This window comes from Pelodiscus sinensis, chromosome 7, assembly GCF_049634645.1.
Source record: "Pelodiscus sinensis isolate JC-2024 chromosome 7, ASM4963464v1, whole genome shotgun sequence".
Taxonomy (NCBI): Eukaryota; Metazoa; Chordata; order Testudines; family Trionychidae; genus Pelodiscus; species Pelodiscus sinensis.
Window position 1 is genome coordinate 1,328,172 of NC_134717.1, and position 20,409 is coordinate 1,348,580.

Below are 20,409 nucleotides of genomic sequence, written 5' to 3' on the forward strand. Positions count from 1 at the left end.
GATGGCCACGCGCCGTGCCACGCCCAGTCACCTGCGCACTCACACACACCGCGGGGCTGGCAGGGGGCGTGTTGGGCAATCGCAGGGCCGGATGGGACGGGGTGTCCCCGGGATGAGCTTGCTGAGTTCACCATTTCCTGGAAGTGCCCGGGCTGGGCGCTGATGGATTTATCCCGTTGCATCAGCCTCCCTTCCTCCGGCCTGATTGCTACACCGCTGGGACGGCCGCCACGGGGCCTCTTTCCTCGTGGCATGTCACCGGCCACCTCGCAATTCCTCCGTGGCTCTCCCCCTCCACCCGCCAGCCCTGCGCTGGGCTTGCAGTCCTACTGGGGTGCCCCGGGTTCCCCAGCCCCAAGTCCCGGGTTCCCCAGCCCCAAGTCCTGCTGAGCCCCAGTGGAAATTAGAGCCCCCCCCTTCTGGACTTGGAGACCAGCTGTAGCCTAACTCTGTCCCTCACACCATCCCTCCAAGCCCTGGCCAGACGCTGTGCTGGCTGGCTGCTGGCCACTGCATCCCTTTGCCCCTTTCTTTTTCCGCCCTATCCCCTCACTAGGGGGCGCTGTGGCCCGGTGGAAAGAGCCCAGTATGGGGATCTGAGCGACCTGGGTTCTCTGACACAGATTGGCTGGGCGACCTTGGCTAAGTCACTTTGCCATCCCGTGCCTCAGTTTCCCCAGCTGTAGCATGGGGCCAGCGATCATGAAAAGACCTGCTGAGAAGAGGCCTCCCCCGAGGGCAGAGACTTTGTCAAGGGAGTGGCTCTAATGCAGCCAGGCAGGATGCAAAGTGATGGAGATGCCCCACGCTCCCAGGGAGCTGGTCCCCTCGGGGTTCGCAGTGTGCAGCTCCTTCCCCATCTGGATTTGCCAGGCTCCATCCTCCAGCCCTGGGATCTCACAGAGGGCAGAGCTGGGGGCGTTGGCCCGTCCCTGTTTGCCCCCTGGCCTGCTCCCCAGTGCCACAGGGGTAGACCTGCACTCCCTGGGAGGAGAGAGTGAGGCCGGATGCTCCCTCGGCCACACCCCGCCGGCTCCCCCGGGGCTGGCGTGAGCGGAGCCCGGAGGAATAGCCTAGGTGTGGAGGCGTTGCTGCAGCTCTCACAACTTCTGCGTTTGTGGTGAGTGCTGCCTAGCCGGGCCGTTGCGAGGTAGACGTCGTCGGAGCCTCCTGCTGTCCCTCGCAGCTGGGATTTTGCAATGCCTGTTCCTCCGCGCGGGGTATAAAGCTGTGGGAGGGAAGGCCGGCCAGGCAGGACGTGGTGAGCGGGCAGCTGCAGAAGGTAGGCGAACGCTCTTGTCTTTCCTTCCAGACCTGGGGGGTGGGGGGGGCTATTATAACAATTCCAGCAGAGACCCCGTTGCACGGGGCGCTGCCCCCCAAAGCGTCACGCTCAGGGCTTTGATGTGGGGGCGGGGCACGACGAGCCACCCCTTGGGGCTGCGGGATTGTGCCCCGGCGCGTGCGAGAGAGCCCTGCTCTGGTTCTGCTTCGTGGCTGGTTGTGGCACCGGGGATTGTCCTACACGCGCCCCACAGGCCGGCCACGCGCGGGGCCCGGCGAAGATCAGGACAGCCGAGCCGCCAGGCTGGGGCAGGCCCATGCCGCTGCCAGGGTGGAATATCCCAGCCCCCAGCTTCCCCGTGCGCTGCCGTTCTTCCCCCGTGGGGACTTCCTTGCGAGCGGCTGTGGTTATTCCTGTGGGGAGCGGCGCCGTGGAAGGAAACTCCCTCCCTGCCTGGCTTGGGGGGGGGGGGGGGGCGTAGCGCCCAATGAGGTGCTTCCATGGGCTCAGACGGGGCCAAGCCCCCCGTGCTGCACGGAGACCCCTCGCTGGGGACCTGGGGGCCCTGTGCAGGCAGGGCGGGATGGGGAAGTGCCACCCCGTTACCACCAGCCTTCAGTTGCACGTCAATTTCGTGCTACGTGGGAACTGGGGCTCGGCGCCCTCCTCCGTCCGGACCCAGGGAGACCCGCTCCTGCTGGCCCCCCCGCTGGGGTCCCCTGGGGTGCCGTGCTCAGGGAAGCGGGGCAGAGCATGCTCGGGGCTGGGAGCCCCCAAGGGAAAGCCCCATGTCTCCAGTGTGCGGGTCCCGACGCGTGCTAGCGTATCAGGACTGCGAAGGAGCCAGGCCTTAGCTCCGCCGCCTGGGGCGAGGCTTCCCCACCCAGCCCCCAGTGCATAGCTGGGCCCCCGTGGGCACGGTCCAGTTCGGGGCCTTGGAGCACCCCCAGGGGTTGTTACAGGCAGGCAGTGTTTTCCCTCCCCTCCTGCTCCTTTCACTCCCTCCCTCTCCCCCACCAAGTATCCCCCCCAGCCCATACACCCTCCCGAGCAGCCCCCTGCCTCTGGTGGGCCCCCCAGCCCGACTCCTAGCCCCCAGGTCTCACCAAGGACTCCCCCCAGCCTCTCCGGTCCCCAGGCCCCACCGTGCCGACCCCTCCCAGGACAGGGCCTCCCTCTGCTGCCTCCCCTTCCCCAGACGGGCAGGGCTTCTCGCTTCTGCTGGCTCGGGCCACGCTGGGGATCCCAGCAAGCCCCAGGCCCCCAGCCTGGCTCGGGAAGCAGGCGGCGGCTTAGCAAAGGGGCTATTTCCCAGCGCTGCCCAGGGACACCTGCACCCTGATTTGTGATCTGGCATCAGCCTGCGATTTCTGCGGCCACAGGGCACGGTCTGGTCACTGCAGCACCTGCTCGGGGGCGTTTCTCTTCCTCCCCTCCCCCGTGTGGGAGGCAGAGCAGTGATCCTGGGGGGCCCCCTCCAGCCCATTCCACACAAATGCTGCAGGACCAGGCCAGAGAGAAACTGAGGCTCAGACCTGCCGCTGATTGAGGGGGAGCGAGGCAGCCCCATACCTGGCGGAGCAACGTGGAGGTGCCTTCACACAGGTGCCCCTGTGCCCAGGTGAGACTCACCCCCAGGCTGTGGCTGGCCCTAGCTAGCCGGGCAGGGACCAGTGGCTGAGAGTGGGGGGGCATGGCGCACCCCTGTATTTGAGGGGCTGCACCCCACAGTTTGGGGGCACTGCAGGAGATACAGGAGTGGGTGCTCAGGGGTGGGGCAGCGCTGACACGGGGTCACAGGACTCGGGAAGGGGCACATTGCGCTGTCCCGAGCGAGGTCCCTGCTCCACCCGAAAGGATCCCCTGGCAGTGACTGCACCCCTGGGGCGTGTGCGCCTCTGTCTGGGCAGCAGTCAGCCCGGCCTGGCTCTTTGGAACCCGGCCCCGGGCCAGGCGGGAGGGCAGGGGATGCGGTCGCAGCCGCCCTCCGGCCTGGGCACAAGCGCCGTGATGCCGCTGCCCAGTGCAGCCGGCCTGGCAGGGAGGCTGATCGCAAACACGGCGCTGCCACGGGGACCAGCGCGTGTCTCTCTGCCCCTGGAAATAGAGGCCTCGCCCCATTGCAGGGACTAGCCCCCTGCGGTTCCCCGTCTGCAGCGCCTCTGCCAGACCGGGGCACAGACCTACCCAGCCAGGCCTGCCGGTCTGGGCAAGGGCGACTCTTGTGCCTGCCCCGGCACGTGAAGGGCTGCCCCCCATGCCTGCCTGCCCGCTGCCTGGCAATGCCTGTTGCTGTCACACGAGGCAGCAGGAAGACACAGGAAGGGCCAAAAAAAGCCCAAGTCTCTGCAATTGCGAGCGTCAGCAGAAAGAGGTTCCTGTTTTTATTTTAGGGCGCGGTGCCTCTTGCCTTCCCCGGGCATTGGGATGTGGCCGGGGGCGTCCCTGCGCTGCACCACCCGGAGCCTGGCCCACGCGGGGCCTTGTGTTCTCTGTGTGATGGGGCAGAGGGGGCTTTTCATTGTGTTAGCGACCCCGGAAGAGCTGTCTGCCTCCCCGCCAGGCCCCAGGCAGCGCGCCTGGCGTGGGGCGGCTGGCTCTGGGTCTCGAGCGGGCGAGAAGGAAACTCCCGGCGGCTCTGTGAATAGGTGCCTGGAAACTGAGGGGGAAATGTAGGCGTGGAAGGGCCGGGAAACATGCCCAGGGCATTATGGGATAGCATTGGTGGCTTCTCCAGACCGAGTCGGAGAACCGAGGCTTGAGCTGTGTCCACACTGCAAAAAACCTGGTAACCAGGTAAACTGAGGCACGCCAGACAAATACTACCTCTAACTCCCTCCAGCCCAGTAACTAACCACAGGACCAACTGCCTAGGATGGGCTGGACTCCCCAGTCCTCGGGGTCTTTGCAGCACGACTGGGTGTCTTGAGAACAGAGCCCGTTCCAGCTCGGAGTGAAGGGCTGGAGGCAGGTGACCCAGTAGAAGGTCTGGCCTGGGCTAGGCAGGAGGTATGACTGGCTGGACGTCGTGGTCCCTTCTGGGCTTACAACTCCCACCCCAGAGGGACCCCAGGGCAGGGCCGTGCCACACCAGGCTGGAAAAGCCGGATCCTCCGCGATACTGTGGACTCCTATTAGCGTGTGGCCCACTCTGGCCCCCAGACCCCTTTTTGCAGCACTCCTTCCAAGAAACAAACAACAGGACTATGCAGCTCTTTAAAGACTAACGAGATGGTTAATTAGTCTATAAAGTGCTGCATGAGCCTGTCTTGTGTTTCAGCAAGACTAGCCTAACAAAAGGGCTAGCTCAGTGGTTTGAGCATTGGCTTGCTAAACCCAGGGGTCTGAGTTCAATCCTTGTGGAGTCCATTTGCGGCAAAAAATGTGTCAGGGATGGTACTTGGTCCTGCTGTGCAGGCGGGGGACTGGACTCTGTGACTATTCAAGGTCCCTTCCAGTTTTAGGAGCTAGGCATCTCCATTAACCCAACAGGCTGCATCTCCATTACTAGTGGTAGAAATGTAGCCTGTTAGACTGGTGCAGCTGAAACAAAAAACAGGACTGTGTAGCACTTGAAAGATTAACAAGATGGTTTAATGAAGTGGGTCTAGCCCACAAAAGCTCATCACCTATTAAACAACAAACAACTCCCCCCCCCAAAAAAAAACACTCCAGACAGCCACTTCCCACAAGGGTCCTGGTTTTACTCCTCTTTTACCTGGAGAACTACCTCTCCAAACTCTCCTGTTAGCTATTCCTGTTTGCAAGCTCCAGGGTCGCGACCAGGAACAGGTAACAGGAGAGTTTGGAGAGGGAGTTTAGAGGGGGAGGTTTGAGGGGGAGGTTAGAGGGCACTAGTGACTTCTGACCTTCTTTAAAACATAACTCTTAGTATAATCTATATTCCAGAGGTTTAAAAAGAATCCCAGTTTATACTTAAACTTATTCATTAGAAAAATGGAGACAGAAGCCCAGCAGCAGAGTGGGGGCTATCCTGTGTATTGCGTCGAGTGTCACAGGTATGATTACCTGCCCTGTGGGCGGGTGGCGTATGTGTGCACCCGTTGCAAGGAGCTCCTGACCCTCAGAGACCGAGTTCGGGCTTTGGAGGCCAGGGTGGCTGAACTGGAGGAGCTAAGGGAGGTAGAGAGCTATGTTGATGAGACTTTCCGGGACACTGTAGTACTGTCCCACCTCCAGTCTGAGAGCCCCAGTGCTCTTAAGGAGGATGAAAGTCTCAAGGGAACAGAGCATTCAATGGGAGCAGAGGGAAACCATCCTGTAGTTGGGACCCTCCTCCCAGAGGATGTTGCGGTATCCTCTCGCACTGAGGATACCTCTGAGGGGGAGGGGATGCCAGTTAGGAAGAGGCAGGTGTTAGTAGTGGGTGATTCGATCATTAGAAACATAGATAGTTGGGTTTGTGATGAGTGGGAGAACCGTATGGTCACTTGCCTGCCTGGTGCGAAGGTTGCGGATCTCTCGAGGCATCTAGACAGACTTATGTGTAGTGCTGGGGAGGAGCCGGTGGTCGTGGTACATGTAGGTACCAATGACGTACGGAAGGGTAAGATGTCCTGGAGGCCAAATTTAGGCTGCTAAGAAAGACTGAAATCCAGGACCTCTATGGTGGCATTCTCAGAAATGCTTCCAGTTCCACGCACAGGGCCAGGTAGGCAGGCAGAGCTTCAGAGTCTCAATGCGTGGATGAGACGATGGTGTAGGGAAGAGGGGTTTAGACTTATTAGGAACTGGGGACACTTTTGGGAGAGGGGGAGCCTATACGGGAAGGATGGTCTCCACCTAAACCAGGGTGGAACCAGACTGCTGGCACTAAACATTAAAAAGGCCGTAGAGCAGTTTTTAAACTAAGAGATGGGGAAAAGCCGATTGGTGTGGAGATGCACGTAAATCGGAGGGAGACTTCTCTTAGAGAGAATCCATTGATAGAGATTCTCTAAGCTGTAGTCAGAAAGAGAGGAGGGGAGAGGACAAACCATGGGCCAGAGCAGACAAACAACCACATTCAAAGGAATCCAATGCATCAGGGAAGGGCAGACAAATAAGCAGTGGCAAATTTGTAAAGTGCTTGTACACAAATGCTAGGAGTCTGACTAATAAGATGGGTGAACTAGAGTACCTCGTATTAAATGAGGAGATTGACATAATAGGCATCACTGAAACCTGGTGGAATGAGGAAAATCTGTGGGACACAATCATACCGGGATAAAAAATATAGAGAAAGGATAGAGCAGGCCGGGTGGGTGGCGGAGTGGCACTGTATGTGAAAGAGAATGTAGAATCAAACGAAATAAAAATAGTAAGTGAATCAACATGTTCAATAGAATCGCTATGGATAGTAATTCCATGCTCCAATAATAAGAAATTAGCAGTAGGGATATATTACCGACCACCTGACCAGGACAGCGATACTGACATAGAAATGCTGAGGGAGATTAGAGAGGCTACCAAAATAAAGAACTCTATAATAATGGGGGATTTTAATTACCCCCATATTGACTGGATACATGTCACCTCAGGAAGAGAAGCGGAGATAAAATTTCTCAATGGCTTCAATGACTGCTTCTTGGAGCAGCTGTTGCAGGAACCCACAAGGCGAGAGGCAATTCTCCATTTAGTCCTGAGTGGAGTGCAGGATCAGGTCCAGGATATAACCATTACAGGACCGCTTGGGAATAGTGACCATAATATAATAACATTCAACATTCCTGTGGTGGGAAGAACACCTCAGCAGTCCAGCACCCTGGCATTTAACTTCAAAAAGGGGAATTATGCAAAAATGAGGAGGTTAGTTAAACAGAAATTAAAAGGCACAGTGACTGGAGCCAAATCCCTGAAAGCTGCATGGAAACTTTTTAAAGACACCATAATAGAGGCCCAACTTAAATGTATACCCCAAATTAAAAAACGTAGCAAGAGACCTAAAAAAGAGTCACCGTGGCTTAACCACCATGTAAAAGAAGCAGTGAGGGACAAAAAGGTATCTTTTAAGAAGTGGAAGTCCAATCCTAGTGAGATAAATAGAAAGGAACACAAACACTGTCAAATCAAGTGTAAAAATGTAATAAGAAAAGCAAAAAAAGATTCTGAGGAACAGCTAGCCAAAAACTCAAAAAGAAATAACAAAATGTTTTTTAAGTACATTAGAAGCAGGAAGCCTGCTAAAAAACCTGTGGGTCCCCTAGATGATCGAGCTATAAAAGGAGCAATCAAGGACGATAAAGTCATTGCAGAGAAACTAAATGATTTCTTTGCTTCAGTTTTCATGGCTGAGGACTTTAGGGAGATTCCCGAATCTGCACCGTCCTTTGTGGGTGATGAATCTGAGGAACTGTTCCTGTCATTAGAGGAAGTTTTGGAACAAATAGAAAAACTCAATGTTAACAAATCTCCGGGACCGGATGGCATTCATCCAAGGGTTCTAAAAGAACTCAAATGGGAAATTGCTGAGCTATTATCTGTGGTTTGTAACCTATCCTTTAAGTCAGCTTCCGTACCTAATGACTGGAAGGTAGCCAACGTGACACCAATATTTAAAAAGGCCTTTAGAGGCGATCCTGGCAATTACAGACCGGTGAGTCTAACTTCAGTACCGGGCAAATTAGTCGAAACAATAGTAAAGAATAAAATAGTGAAGCATGTAGAAGAACATAATTTGTTGGACAAAAGTCAACATGGTTTCTGTAAAGGGAAATCCTGTCTTACTAATCTATTAGGGTATGTCTACACTACCCTCCTAATTCGAACTAGGAGGGTAATGTAGGCATACCGCACTTGCAAATGAAGCCCGGGATTTGAATTTCCCAGGCTTCATTTGCATGAAGCCGGCCGGCGCCATTTTTAAATGCCGGCAGTTCGAACCCCGTGCCGCGCGCCTACACGTGGCACGGAGAAGCTAGTTCGGATTAGGCTTCCTAATCCGAACTAGCTGTACTCCTCGGGGAATGAGGAGTACAGCTAGTTCGGATTAGGAAGCCTAATCCGAACTAGCTACTCCGTGCCGCGTGTAGCCGCGCGGCACGAGGTTCGAACTGCCGGCATTTAAAAATGGCGCCAGCCGGCTTCATGCAAATGAAGCCCGGGAAATTCAAATCCCGGGCTTCATTTGCAAGTGCGGTATGCCTACATTACCCTCCTAGTTTGAATTAGGAGGGTAGTGTAGACATACCCTTAGAGTTCTTTGAAGGGGTTAACAAGCATGCGGATAAGGGGGATCCACTAGATATAGTATACTTAGATTTTCAGAAAGCCTTTGACAAGGTCCCTCCCCAAAGGCTCTTGTGTAAATTCCATGGCCATGGGAGAAGAGGGAAGGTCCTTTCTTGGATTGAGAACTGGCTAAAAGACAGGAAACAAAGGGTAGGAATAAATGGTAAATTTTCAGATTGGAGAGGGGTAACTAGTGGTGTCCCCCGAGGGTCCGTCCTGGGACCAATCCTTTTCAACTTATTCATAAATGATCTGGAGAAAGGGGTAAGCAGTGAGGTAGTAAAGTTTGCGGATGATACCAAACTGTTTAGGATAGTCAAGACAGAAGCAGACTGTGAGGGACTCCAAGAAGATCTCACCAAACTGAGTGATTGGGCAACAAAATGGCAAATGAAATTTAATGTGGATAAATGTAAAGTAATGCACATCTGGAAAAATAACCCCAACTATACATACAGTATGATGGGGGCTAATTTGGCTACGACAAATCAGGAAAGATCTTGGAGTTATCGTGGACAGTTCTCTGAAAACTTCTACACAGTGTGCAGCGGCGGTCAAAAAGGCAAATAGGATGCTAGGAATTATTAGGAAAATGATAGAAAATAAGACCCAGAACATCTTACTGCCCCTGGATAAAACTATGGTACGTCCACATCTTGAATACTATGTACAGATGTGGTCTCCTCACCTCAAAGAAGATAACTGGGCCTTGGAAAGGGTTCAGAAAAGGGCAACTAAAATGATTAGGGGTTTGGAACAGGTCCCATATGAGGAGAAGTGAAAGCGACCGGGACTTTTCAGTTTGGAAAAGAGGAGACTGAGGGGGGATATGATAGAGGTCTATGAAATCATGAGTGGTGTGGAGAGGGCTGATAAAGAAAAGTTATTTATTAGTTCCCTAAATAGAAGAACTAGAGGACACCAAATGAAATGAATGGGTAGCAGGTTTAAAACGAATGAAAGAAAGTTCTTCTTCACACAGCGTGTAGTCAACCTGTGGAACTCCTTGCCAGAGGAGGCTGTGAAGGCTAGGACTGTAACGGAGTTTAAAGAGAAGCTAGATAAATTCATGGAGGTTAGGTCCATAAAAGGCTATTAGCCAGGGGATAAAATGGTGTCCTTGGCCTCTGTTTGTCAGAGGCTGGAGAGGGATGGCAGGAGACAATTTGCTTGATCATTGTCTTCGGTCCTCCCTCCTTAGGGCACCTGGTGCTGGCCACTGTCGGCAGACAGGATACTGGGCTAGATGGACCTTTGGTCTGACCCTGTACGGCCGTTCTTATGTTCTTAAGAAAGTCACCTGCCATTTTCATAGCATCAGAGATCTTGGAACTGGCAGGGCCCCCGAGAGGCATCGAGTCCAGCCCCCTGCCCTTGCGGCAGGCCCAAGCCCCGTCTAGACCATCCATTCAGAGTGCCAGTCCCAGCGCCATTCGGAGTCACTCCTGGTGCCGTTGGTATGCCCACACCCATCCCCCCCCATTTGTGTGCGGCTGAGTGTCCCTCACTTTGGCCTGAGCCAGCATGGTCCTGTTGACCTCGGCCCTTTTCTCCAGCGTGCCCAGATCAGTGTGAATTTTAATCCTGCCCCCCCAAAGCACTTGCAAGCCCGGCTCAGTATCATGAGGGCAGCCAGGCTGGGCTGGACCATCGGTCCTTCTAGCCCCGTGGCCTGCCTGCCACTAGGGGCCCATGCCAGGTGCCCCGGGGGAGGGAACCGGCCAAGCCGCAGCAGCCTGAGGGGCTGACAGAAAAGCCGTCGCTCCCGCACTGCAGAGTCGTGCAAAGAGCCGAGGGGCCGGCGAACGCCCCTTACGAGCCTGCTTGCTGCTGGGCAGAGGAGGGGCAGGCGGCCCCCCTTTTCCCGCCTTTTTCCCGCCATTTTCCTTTTCCCGCCTTTTTCCTCTTTTCCCGCCATTTTCCTCTTTTCCCGCCTTTTTCCTGCCATTTTCCTTTTCCCGCCTTTTTCCTCTTTCCCCGCCTTTTTCCTTTTCCCGCCCTTTTCAGGCGGGGGGTGGTGACAGGGAGGCCGACCGACGCCTCAGAGAGAGGCAAACAAAATGGAGGACGTAAAACGGGGCGCCCCTGCCTCAGCCCCCGGTCCATTCCCAGCCTCTGGCAAACGGAGGCGACGGGCCTCATCCGCAGCCCCTCCCGGCGCCGTTTGCTAATTGCTGGCGAAGGCGTTGAACAGAATCAGGCCGGGCAGATCCCTGCGGCCCCCCTCGATGCGCTGGGCTCTGACCCACGGCCCACGCCTCTCTGGGGATGGCTGTCCAGCCGCTTCCACGCTCGCCTGGCCCACGAGGGGGATGTCTCGGGCATCCACCTTGTGCAGATTTGGCCCTTGCATGAGAAGGGTTTGAAAGCACCTGCGGGAAGCACAGGGGGATGCAGGCCCCCGGGATGGGTAGGAAGGTCGTTGTTGGGAAAGGGAGCGCAGGTCCCGGAGCACAGCCAAGCCACCGGTGCAGCCCCCGGAAGCCGGGGGTCCGGGGACAGTCGGCGGGCGGGGGACGAGCCAGCGGGTGTGACACGTGACAGGCTGGCGGGCGTGTGTTGTGTAGCCCTGCTGGCCCGGTCTGCGGACGGACTGCGTCTGGCACAGCCTCCCAGGCACAGCGGGGAGCTCTGGGGGCCCCCACTTCGGTGGCTGGGGGTGGCTGTCGCATGGGAACGTGCTGGGGCGCTTTCCATTCCTCATTGCCATTCACGCAGGGCCCTGGCTGTTCCCAGGGCAGGCCACAGGCACAAAGCGGGGGGCTTGGTTTATGCCCCCCCTTCTCTGCCTTCTTCCCTTTAGTAAGGGGCAAAAAGGACAAAGAAAGTGGAGGTCCAGGTTAGAGGAAGGGGAATGAAAAATGTACCTCCCCCAATTTTCATGACGAGGCCGTTTTCCCCAGAGATCTGGCTAAAGGGGAAGATGGTGAGTAGCTTCCCTTGCTGAGAGTCTGTGTGGGGCGTGGCCGGGGGGGAGGGCGCATTTCAGTGGGGGTCCGTGCAGCCCCTGGCGTGACCCATTTCCCAGCGTGGCTGGATCTCGGTGAGTTTCTCTCGGACACAGACGGAGCATGCAGGTGGCCAAACTAACCCCCGCCCGGATCCAAACACCCCAAGCACCCCAGCCCACCTCTGGCTTTCGGGCTCGCACGTGCTTTATAGGGCAGGGCCCCACACAGTTAAAAAGTAGGGCTGGCTCCCTAGGTGTGCTGACTTGGCCTCCGTGGGGCTAAAGCTGAGCCGGCACCATTTCACTTGACCCAAATATCAGGCGAACGAATTGCGCTTGCTCCTGCCTGCCGGGGCAAGAAGGCTCCTTGGGTTCTGCCGCGTCAGGGAAAGGAGGCGCGAGACCCTAGGGGGTGGGCTGAGCAGCCCTGAGGGAGGATCCGGAGGGCACAGCCCCGCTGGCCTGGTCTTTTAGTTTCTCCCCCTCCTGCGTCGTGCACGGAGGACGCCGAGCTCCGTGCTGGGGCCAGCGTGAGCGAAGGGGGCCTGTGCTGGAGGGCAGGTTGAGAAAGGCTCCTGTTTCCTGTTGCACAACGCTGCTCCGCGGAGGTAACGGGCCTGAGTTGCTGTCACTGATTTCCCCCTATTGCCGCAACGTGGCCACGGAAGATATTTACCGGAGTGGCCCCACAAGGAGGAGCATGACTCATGGCCGGGGACGCTGGGAACATGCCGCTCAGGTCAGATGCCAGTGCATTCGGCTGAGTCTGGCCTCCGGGTGCGGAGCTTGTGCGGGCGGCTCGTCCCGGTGCAGGTTTCCTTGGACAGGTAGCACTGAAGGGCTGGCGGGGCAAGGCTAGTTCCAGCCCCGCCCCTTCTGCTCAAGGCCCCGCCCCTTCTGCTCAAGGCCCCGCCCCTTCCAGGAGCACAGCACTCCCCCCCTCTTGCCAGGGGCCCAGCCATGCTGTCGGCCGCCCTGCTCGCTGGATGACGTATTCCCAGACCAGTGGTTCTCACGCTGTAGGACGGGCCCCAAAGGGGTCGTGACCCCAGTGTAACAGAGTCGCCGGGGCCTGGTGCTGAAGCTGAGGTCCAAATCTAATCACCCCCCAGCTCTGGGACATCCCCAGCTGCCGGCCTGCCCCCTCCACCTGGCTGGCCCCAGAGCTGCCCCGGGCTGCTGGCAGGTCTGAGTTCAGGGCCACCGGCTGGAGCTGGGCCCCTGGTGCCCAGCCGGCCTGAGGTAGGGAGGGGGGCTGGGCCGTGGGGCACAATATGGGCAGGGCCTTGGCCTGGCTCCCTGCCCTGGCCTCTGATACCCATCGGCCATGGTCACTAGGGAAGAGCTGCAGCATCCGCAAGGAAAAGCAGAGCCCGGTGACGAACAGGGGCGCCCTACCCACCACGCATCGAGGATTTCCAGGCCAGCTCCTCAGCGTGGCTTCACTAGCTGCCTGCCTCAGAGTTTTTTTTACCAGGGGAGTCTTTATCCATGCTGGGCCTGCTTGTGCCACAAAAACACCAGAGTAGAAGAGACTGAATCTGCAGCCACCTTGAGGGGCAGGCACGTCTACTCAGACCGTTTACAATTCTCTTTTTGTTAAGGTTCCTTTAACTCCAATGTCCAATGCACCCAGGGGAGAAAGAAATTCTTTGTTAAAAATTGCCTCGTGGTGTTCCAAACATGTACTTAACCACCGCCACTTGGCCTTCGCCAAATCCCAGGCCAGGCGTTCCCCAGGCTGACTGCGCGTTGTGTGAAGAAACGGTTCCCTTTGTTTATTTTAAATCTGCTGCCGGCTTGTTTCGTTAGGAGAGCCCTGCCTCGTGTTCTGTGAAGCCACAAGTGACACTGCCCTAGTCTCTCCTGCCACACCAGCCATGGCTTCATAGAACTCGCCCTGCGTGCCTTTCCGCCGTCTCTTCTCCAGGCGGGAAAGCCCCAGCCAGTTCCCCCTCTCCTCGTGTGGAAGCTATTCCTTCCCCGGAGCGTTTCTGTTGCTCGTCTCAGTACGTTCCCCCATTCCAACGGAGGCTTGCTGAGCCGGGGTGTCCAGAGCGGCACACCGTATCCGAGGTGTAGTACAGCGTTTGGGGGGTGACATAAGCAGGGTGCATACACCTTGAACGCCGCATACGCCTGCAGGCTACTTCGCTTCCGTGGCTGTAGGTGCTGAGGGCCGACTCCTCGAGGATACTGAGGCATGGGACTCCCTTTGGGGGCCTTCCAGGCGCGTATGGGGCCACCTTCACAAACGCCTTGAGGCGGCAGGGGAGGGAGGGCCGGGGGTGAAGCGTGCGGGGTCTTGAGGGAAGAGGCGTGCGAGGGCGGGGTTTCGGCGGACGGGGCGTGCGAGGGCAGGGGTGGCATGAGAGCAGACGCTCACAAGGGGCGGGCATGGGGCTTTGGGGGGAAGGGCCACGGTTTGGGCCACCCCCACTTTTAGGGATCGTCCGTCCCTCCTGACCCACCGCCTCCAGTTACCAGCGGGACAGTTTGCACAAGGGGCTGGGCAGATCCGGAAGCTGTAGGCAGCTTCCCCACAAGCAGTGCTGGCCCGGCTGTGCCTCCTCCTTGCAGCCCGCCCTGCGGGGTGAACACCCTGCTTGTCATCACTCACTGAGGGGACCCCTTTCTTACCACCCCGACAGGTGCAGCGCGATCCCTCCAGGATGGGCGACATGACGTTCGATGGCGATCTGTCCGACCTCTTCGAAGGCTACAACTACACGGACTACAACACCGTCAACCCCAGCGCCGCCGCCGCCCCGTGCAAGACCGACAGCCTGAACGTGAACAAGTACGCGGTGGCGGTGGTCTTCTGCCTGGTGTGCCTGCTCAGCCTGGTGGGCAACTCCCTGGTGGTGCTGGTGATCAGCTACAACCGGCAGCACCGCTCGGTGACCGACGTCTACCTGCTGCACCTGGCCATCGCCGACCTGCTCTTCGCCCTCACCTTGCCCTTCTGGGCCATCTACCGGGCCCACGAGTGGATCTTCGGCAACTTCCTTTGCAAAGCCATCTCGGTCCTGCAGGAGGCCAACTTCTACAGCGGGATCCTCTTGCTGGCCTGCATCAGCATCGACCGGTTCCTCGCCATCGTCTACGCCACCCGGGCCGCCACCGAGAAGAGGCACTGGGTTAAATTTGTCTGCTTGGGCATCTGGGTCCTCTCCATCCTGCTCTCGCTGCCCATCCTCCTCTTCCGCGAGGCCTTCCGGGCGCCGCACGGCGGCGTGGTCTGCTACGAGCGCATTGGGGAGGAGCACACGGCCAAGTGGCGGGTGGTGCTGAGGATCCTGCCCCAGACTTTCGGCTTCATCCTCCCCTTGCTGGTGATGCTCTTCTGCTACGGCGTCACGATGAAGACCCTCTTCCAGACCAAGAACAGCCAGAAGCAGAAGGCCATGAAGGTCATCTTGGCCGTGGTGCTGGTCTTCCTGGTCTGCTGGCTGCCCTACAACCTTTCGCTGCTGGTGGACTCCATGATGAGGACCCGGGCCATCGCGGAGACCTGCAGCCGGCGGAACCACATCGACGCGGCCCTGTCAGTCACCCAGATCCTGGGCTTCACGCACAGCTGCATCAACCCGCTCATCTACGCCTTCATCGGGCAGAAGTTCCGCAACAGCTTCCTCAAGATCCTGGCCTACCACGGCCTCCTCAGCAAAGAGTTCGTCTCCCGCTACGGACGGGGGTCCTCCTTCGCCTCTACCTCCGGCAACACCTCCACCACCCTGTGACGGCCACGCCGCTCCTCCGCTCACCGGGGGAAACATCCCACCGCTGCCAGCCCCAGTGGGTGGCTTCATTGCCTCAGGACGACGGGGACCATATGGATTCTTCTAGCACTATAGCCTCACTTTACCGTGCCACCCCCACCCTGCCGGCTCTTTGGTCCAGCCAAGACCGTTATGCAGGTTGCCATTATGCAGAACACAGCCGCAAAACGCAGCCCCCTCGCCTGGGGGTCATGCTAATGAAGACCCTTCAGCCCCATCCTGCAGGACAATCCGATTGTTCAGCCGCCTGGAGCATCCAGGCCACGCCCGTAACAAATAACTCCAGAACCCCTGAATTCCCAATCCCCTCGCACAGCGGGGTGTAGGAGCCACGTCGGAAAACCGCCCCTTCCCCCAAACAGAGTGTGGAAGAGAGTCAGAACGTGTGGTGGATGCAGCCATCAACACTAGTGGCTGGAGACCTAGTGTATTAGTGGGAATATTCTCCTTAACTCTGCCCTGCCGCTCCATTAGCCTTTCACATGCATTTTGCATATTTCGCAAGGGGGACTGAGTAGGGTTTGATCTATTTTTTTTTTTTTAGGCATAGCGTTGAAAAATGTAATTTATCAAAGCATGCATAGCTGTGGTCACGTCAACATTTGATTTGTGCTCATTCGTTAAGACACTAATAGATGCTGCTTTAATGTGGAGGCGATCGCTTTATGACCTCATGTCCTAGGAAGTGTTTTTTGGGGGGAGGTGTTTAAACATTAACTTTGCATCTGTCGATTGCACCCCGGACGCGGAATCATTTCGCTGAGTCGACAAAGATTGTGATCGGAATGGCCTTAGCTAGACATGCTTCTATATCCCCGGGTCAGGCGCTGTAGAGAACCCAGACGCTCTTTTGATGAATGTGTGATAGCTGAATTGTTGAAGTGTCTTTACATGTGTGTGTGACGGCGCGTCGGGGAGACCCCCACCCTGCACCCCTGTCCGCAGCCAGATCGCCAGCCCGTTTTATTGCTTCTCAGAGATATAGCACACACAGGCTCAATGTTGACATAGAAGCCAGGGCCGACAGCCTAGTCCTCTTGCGGGAAAGGGATTCACAAGCCCCTGAATTCCTGTCCTGGACTTAGTCTGCCCTCCTCATGCTTGCCTCCAGCCAAAAGTGCTCAGCTCCGAGGCCCTGACCCCCAGCCAGCTGGCTGTCTCTGCCTCCCTTCCTTTGTCTCTCCCCCTGGGAAGAGCTTTGCTAACTACTGTGACGGCGCGTCAGGGTTCCCCCGTCTCCTGCACCCCCGGAGTGGCACGGACAGACTCCGCCAGCCAGTAGAACAGAGGGAGTTTATTGCTTCAACAGGATACAGCCCAGCACAGATGGAATCTGGTTCCAGGGCAGGCCTAGGATGCCTCAGCCCCCCTTGAGATGGGGGAGCCTGGGCCCCTAAATCCCAGCCCCTTGCTTAGGCTGCCTCCTCCATGATACCAGCCAGAAACTCAAACTCTCCTCCAGCCCTGCCCCCCAGCCAGGTGCTGGTCTCCGCCCGCCTCCCTTTGTCTCTCCCTGGGAGGCTGAGCCGGGGTGTCTGGGTTAATCCACATTTGGGAGAGTCAGTGAGAATCTCCCATCCCAGCGCAGGGGGACCCGGGTCACAGAGCAGACAGCACCCCACTGCGCCCCAGCTACCCAGGCTGGTACTCAGGTCTGTGGGCCACCACACAGCACAGCCAGCACACTGGGTTACAAAGCAGACAGCCCCCCACTGCGCCCCAGCTACCCAGGCTGGTACTCAGGTGTCTGGGCCACCACACAGCACAGCCAGCACACCGGGTTACAAAGCAGACAGCCCCCACTACGTCACAGTGTGCACCAGTATGACCTTTGGGTAAGTAAGCCAGGCAAGGGGTTTTTTTTCACATGCAGTTGTGACCAAGTTGCCCGCCGGCTAAGACTCACTTTCAGTTTTAGTGGTGAAAACATGCTGGTGGCAGCATCAGCACTTTTCACGTCTAAAAATAAAACGATAAACCCTTGACCTCGACAGTTTCAGATCCCCGACCCTTTCCGCTGCAGATGGCAAAGATGTCACCGCCGAAGTTTCACAGCGTTAGAGGCCAACGCTTGGGGCGTCCGAAACGCGAGAGAATCGACTCGCCGGGAACGTTTGTCCGAAGTGGTGACCATGTGGGGACTCGAGAACCGTTTTGAAGTGCAGGGGGAACCTCGCAAATCCGGGACTCTCTGGTCCAGCAGGACCATGGATGTTGCTGGACCAAAGAGCCCCGGAAGCCAGGAGCTAGAGCCAGCCAGGAGCCGGGGGGAGCCCAGGTTTCCGGGAACCCCTCCTGGGTCAGTGGCAGGGCGGAAAGCCCCCGCCAGAACGGAGCCATTTTGCGCACTGCCTGCAATGTCCAGCCATGCGTGTGCAGAGCTAGACACCAACGCAGCCCTGGCAAGTACCGGCACAAGGCGGTGTTTGCCCCTCACCCCGTAGCCATCCTCCACAGCACTATGGGAGCACTATGGGGAGGGGGGCTTGGGAGCGGCCCAGACAGTCGGGAGTGGGACGTCCTCCTTTCCCCGGCTCTGTGCTGTGCCTGGTGTGGACTGGACTCCTGACGGATTCTCTGGGTCTCAGCTTGACACGAGTTGGCCTCCCAGGAGCCATGGGCTCTGGTCCCACCCTGAGGGGCACCAGCCACGGGATCAGGTGGCTCGTGGACCTGCGTCGATGCTCTGGCTCCATGTGGACACAGACGTTCCCAGGACACTTACCAGATGTCACGCTCTCCAGGTCCCCTGGCTCGGCGTTCCCCTCCTCACCCCTGTATTCTACGCGGCTGCCGACCGCCACCCCAGAGGTGGCTGCATTTCAGGGTGGCTGTGGAAAGCACACGAGCCGATGCCGGTGTGTGTGACAGCAGCGCCTCGTTTCCAGCAGAGGCGGCACGTCCGGTGCTCCTGAGACGCCAGTCCTCACGGACAGGGAGCTGCGGGCCTCATTCTCGCAAGGCAGCCGAGCCGACGGCTATTGGCAGCGTGGCCACGCTCCCCAGAGCGGAGAAAGACCCAGCCCCCCCAGCACCCAGCTTTGATTTCCGTAATAACCCCCCCCCCCCAGGATGCCACCCCTCCGGGGAACGCCGCCGCTAGCTCGGGTAGGGAACGGCGCGCTGGCCTGGCGACAAGCTCTCCGTGCAAGGGGCAAGGGCTGGGAACAGCTGGCCGGTGCTCGGCCTGTCCGTAAGGACCGGGGTGACTAAGAACAAGCCAGTTCCGTTCTCCACAGCACAGGACGGCCCGGGCCGTGCGGCTCCGGGGAGACCCCCAGCACTGGGAGGCGCCTTTTCAACCCCTTAGTGGCATATGAACATGAGAGCGGCCAGACCAAAGGTCCATACAGCCCCGTGCCCTGTCTGCCGACAGCAGCCAGTGCCGGGTGCCCCGGGGGGGTGGACAAAACAGGGAACCATCCAGTGATCCCGCCCCGGCGCCCAGCCTGGCTAACTGGGAGGCCACTGGGCTAGCCAGGCTGGCAGTGCCATGGGGTGCGCACGGCAGCAGCCTGGGGACCCCCGGGGCTGTGGATTCATGGGGGACGCATGGAACAGCCCAGGGGCGGCACCAGGTGGCAGAGGGGCCGGAGGAAACCAAGGGCTTGATTCTCCTCCCGCTTCCGGTGGGCAGGGACAGGCCAGGGCTGCTGCCCACCTGCGCTGTCTGCACCAGCCTCTCTCCAAGCGATGCCCTGCCCTGGCTGACTCACATGGCTGAGACAGGCAAGCTCCGGGCAGCCTCCCAGAGACCCTCTGCCCTTTCCTGCTGCCTCCGCCATGGGCCCTGGGCTGTCTGCCCCCTCCCCGGCCAAGGGCAGCCACCTGGCGGGGCTGCTGGCAAGGGGCCAGGTGTCCGTCCTGCGCCACAGGGGCCTGGCGCAACGGGCCAGGAGAAGGGGCCCTTACACAACGCCACAAAGCGGGAAGTAGAGCCCGGCGCTTCCTGTGTGACTCTTGAGCAACCCCCCGGTTCTGTGAGAAGGGCCGGGGGGGGGCAGGATCCGGGGTTTCCGATTCAGGGTCCGGGATGCTGAGCCGGAGCCCTTGGGGGGCAGCAGGGGAGGGAGGAGACAGGGAGAGCGTGCGGGACGGGCGTGTGCAAAGGCCGGCGGGGGTCCGGCCATGGGGGGGTCACAGGCCCCACGAGCTCTGCCAGGCCCCCGCCCCACGTGTCCATGGGCTGGGAATGCTCCCATTCAGGGCTCGGCTAGGGGCCAGCCCCACACTGCACCCCTGGAGCTAAGGGGCCTTCTCCGTCGCCCTGCCCCCTCGCTGGGGCGGGAGAGCCGCAGGGCTGGCACCCAGCGAGGGGAAATGGCTGGGCACTGGATGGGTGTGGGGCAGCAGGCCCGTGGCTGCAGCGGGGTGCCCCTGGGGCTCAGGTTACAGCTCCCACAGGGCTCGTCCCCTGCCCCTCGTGCAGCGGGCGCCACGCTGCCCCGTTCCTGGCAGGACCGAGGCCCCTCAGGCCACGGGCTTGGAGCTGCCCCCCCGAGACCCCTCTCCCCACCCGGCTTCGTGGACGGCCACTTTGTGTGGTGCTCCGGCCCACGGACGCCACAGCCACCTCCAACCGGCCGGGCTTCCTCTCAGGAGCCCGACCCCCCTGGGATTCTAGGGGCACCCAACGCCCAGTACCCCTGGGGCGCCCTGGCAGGGAGAGGGGAGGGTCCCGGCCTGGCACCGATCTCTGGGCAGGGCCTGCTGGCGGAAGGGCGCCGGCGGCTCACGCTGCCCCGGCAGGAGCCTGGTACGCGGTGCCCCCAGCCAGCAAGCCCAGCCCTGGAGGGCCGCGGTCACCATGGGGTGTTGGGGTGCAGGGTCCACACAGAGGCACAGCCCTGCCCCTGGGCTTTCTGGGATGGGACGCTGGGGCCTACTTCTTCATGGAGCTTATTGGGCCGGCCGGGCCTTCCCACCCCCTTACGGACCGGCCGGGCCTTCCCACTCCCCTTACGGACCGGCCGGGCCTTCCCACTCCCTTACGGACCAGCCGGGCCTTCCCACCCTCTTACGGACCGGCCGGGCCTTCCCACCCCCCTTACGGACCGGCCGGGCCTTCCCACCCCCCTTACGGACCGGCCGGGCCTTCCCACCCCCCTTACGGACCGGCCGGGCCTTCCCACCCCCCTTACGGACCGGCCGGGCCTTCCCAC

General features: G+C 59.0%; 1 protein-coding gene across 1 annotated transcript; it reads left to right on the forward strand.

Annotated features, from left to right (window-relative positions):
* Nucleotides 1-1,106: 1,106 nt before the first annotated feature.
* LOC102452532 (C-X-C chemokine receptor type 2-like) lies at nt 1,107-20,198 on the forward strand. Its single transcript, XM_006137003.4, has 2 exons — nt 1,107-1,282; nt 14,117-20,198. Exon 2 carries the CDS (start codon nt 14,138-14,140, stop codon nt 15,206-15,208), a length of 1,071 nt encoding a protein of 356 aa, XP_006137065.2. The 5' UTR covers nt 1,107-1,282; nt 14,117-14,137; the 3' UTR covers nt 15,209-20,198.
* The last annotated feature ends 211 nt before the right edge of the window (nt 20,199-20,409 follow it).

Coding starts and splice junctions, on each gene's coding strand:
- LOC102452532 (XM_006137003.4), top strand. CDS start 14,138: ATGGGCGACATGACGTTCGATGGCGATCTGTCCGACCTCTTCGAAGGC.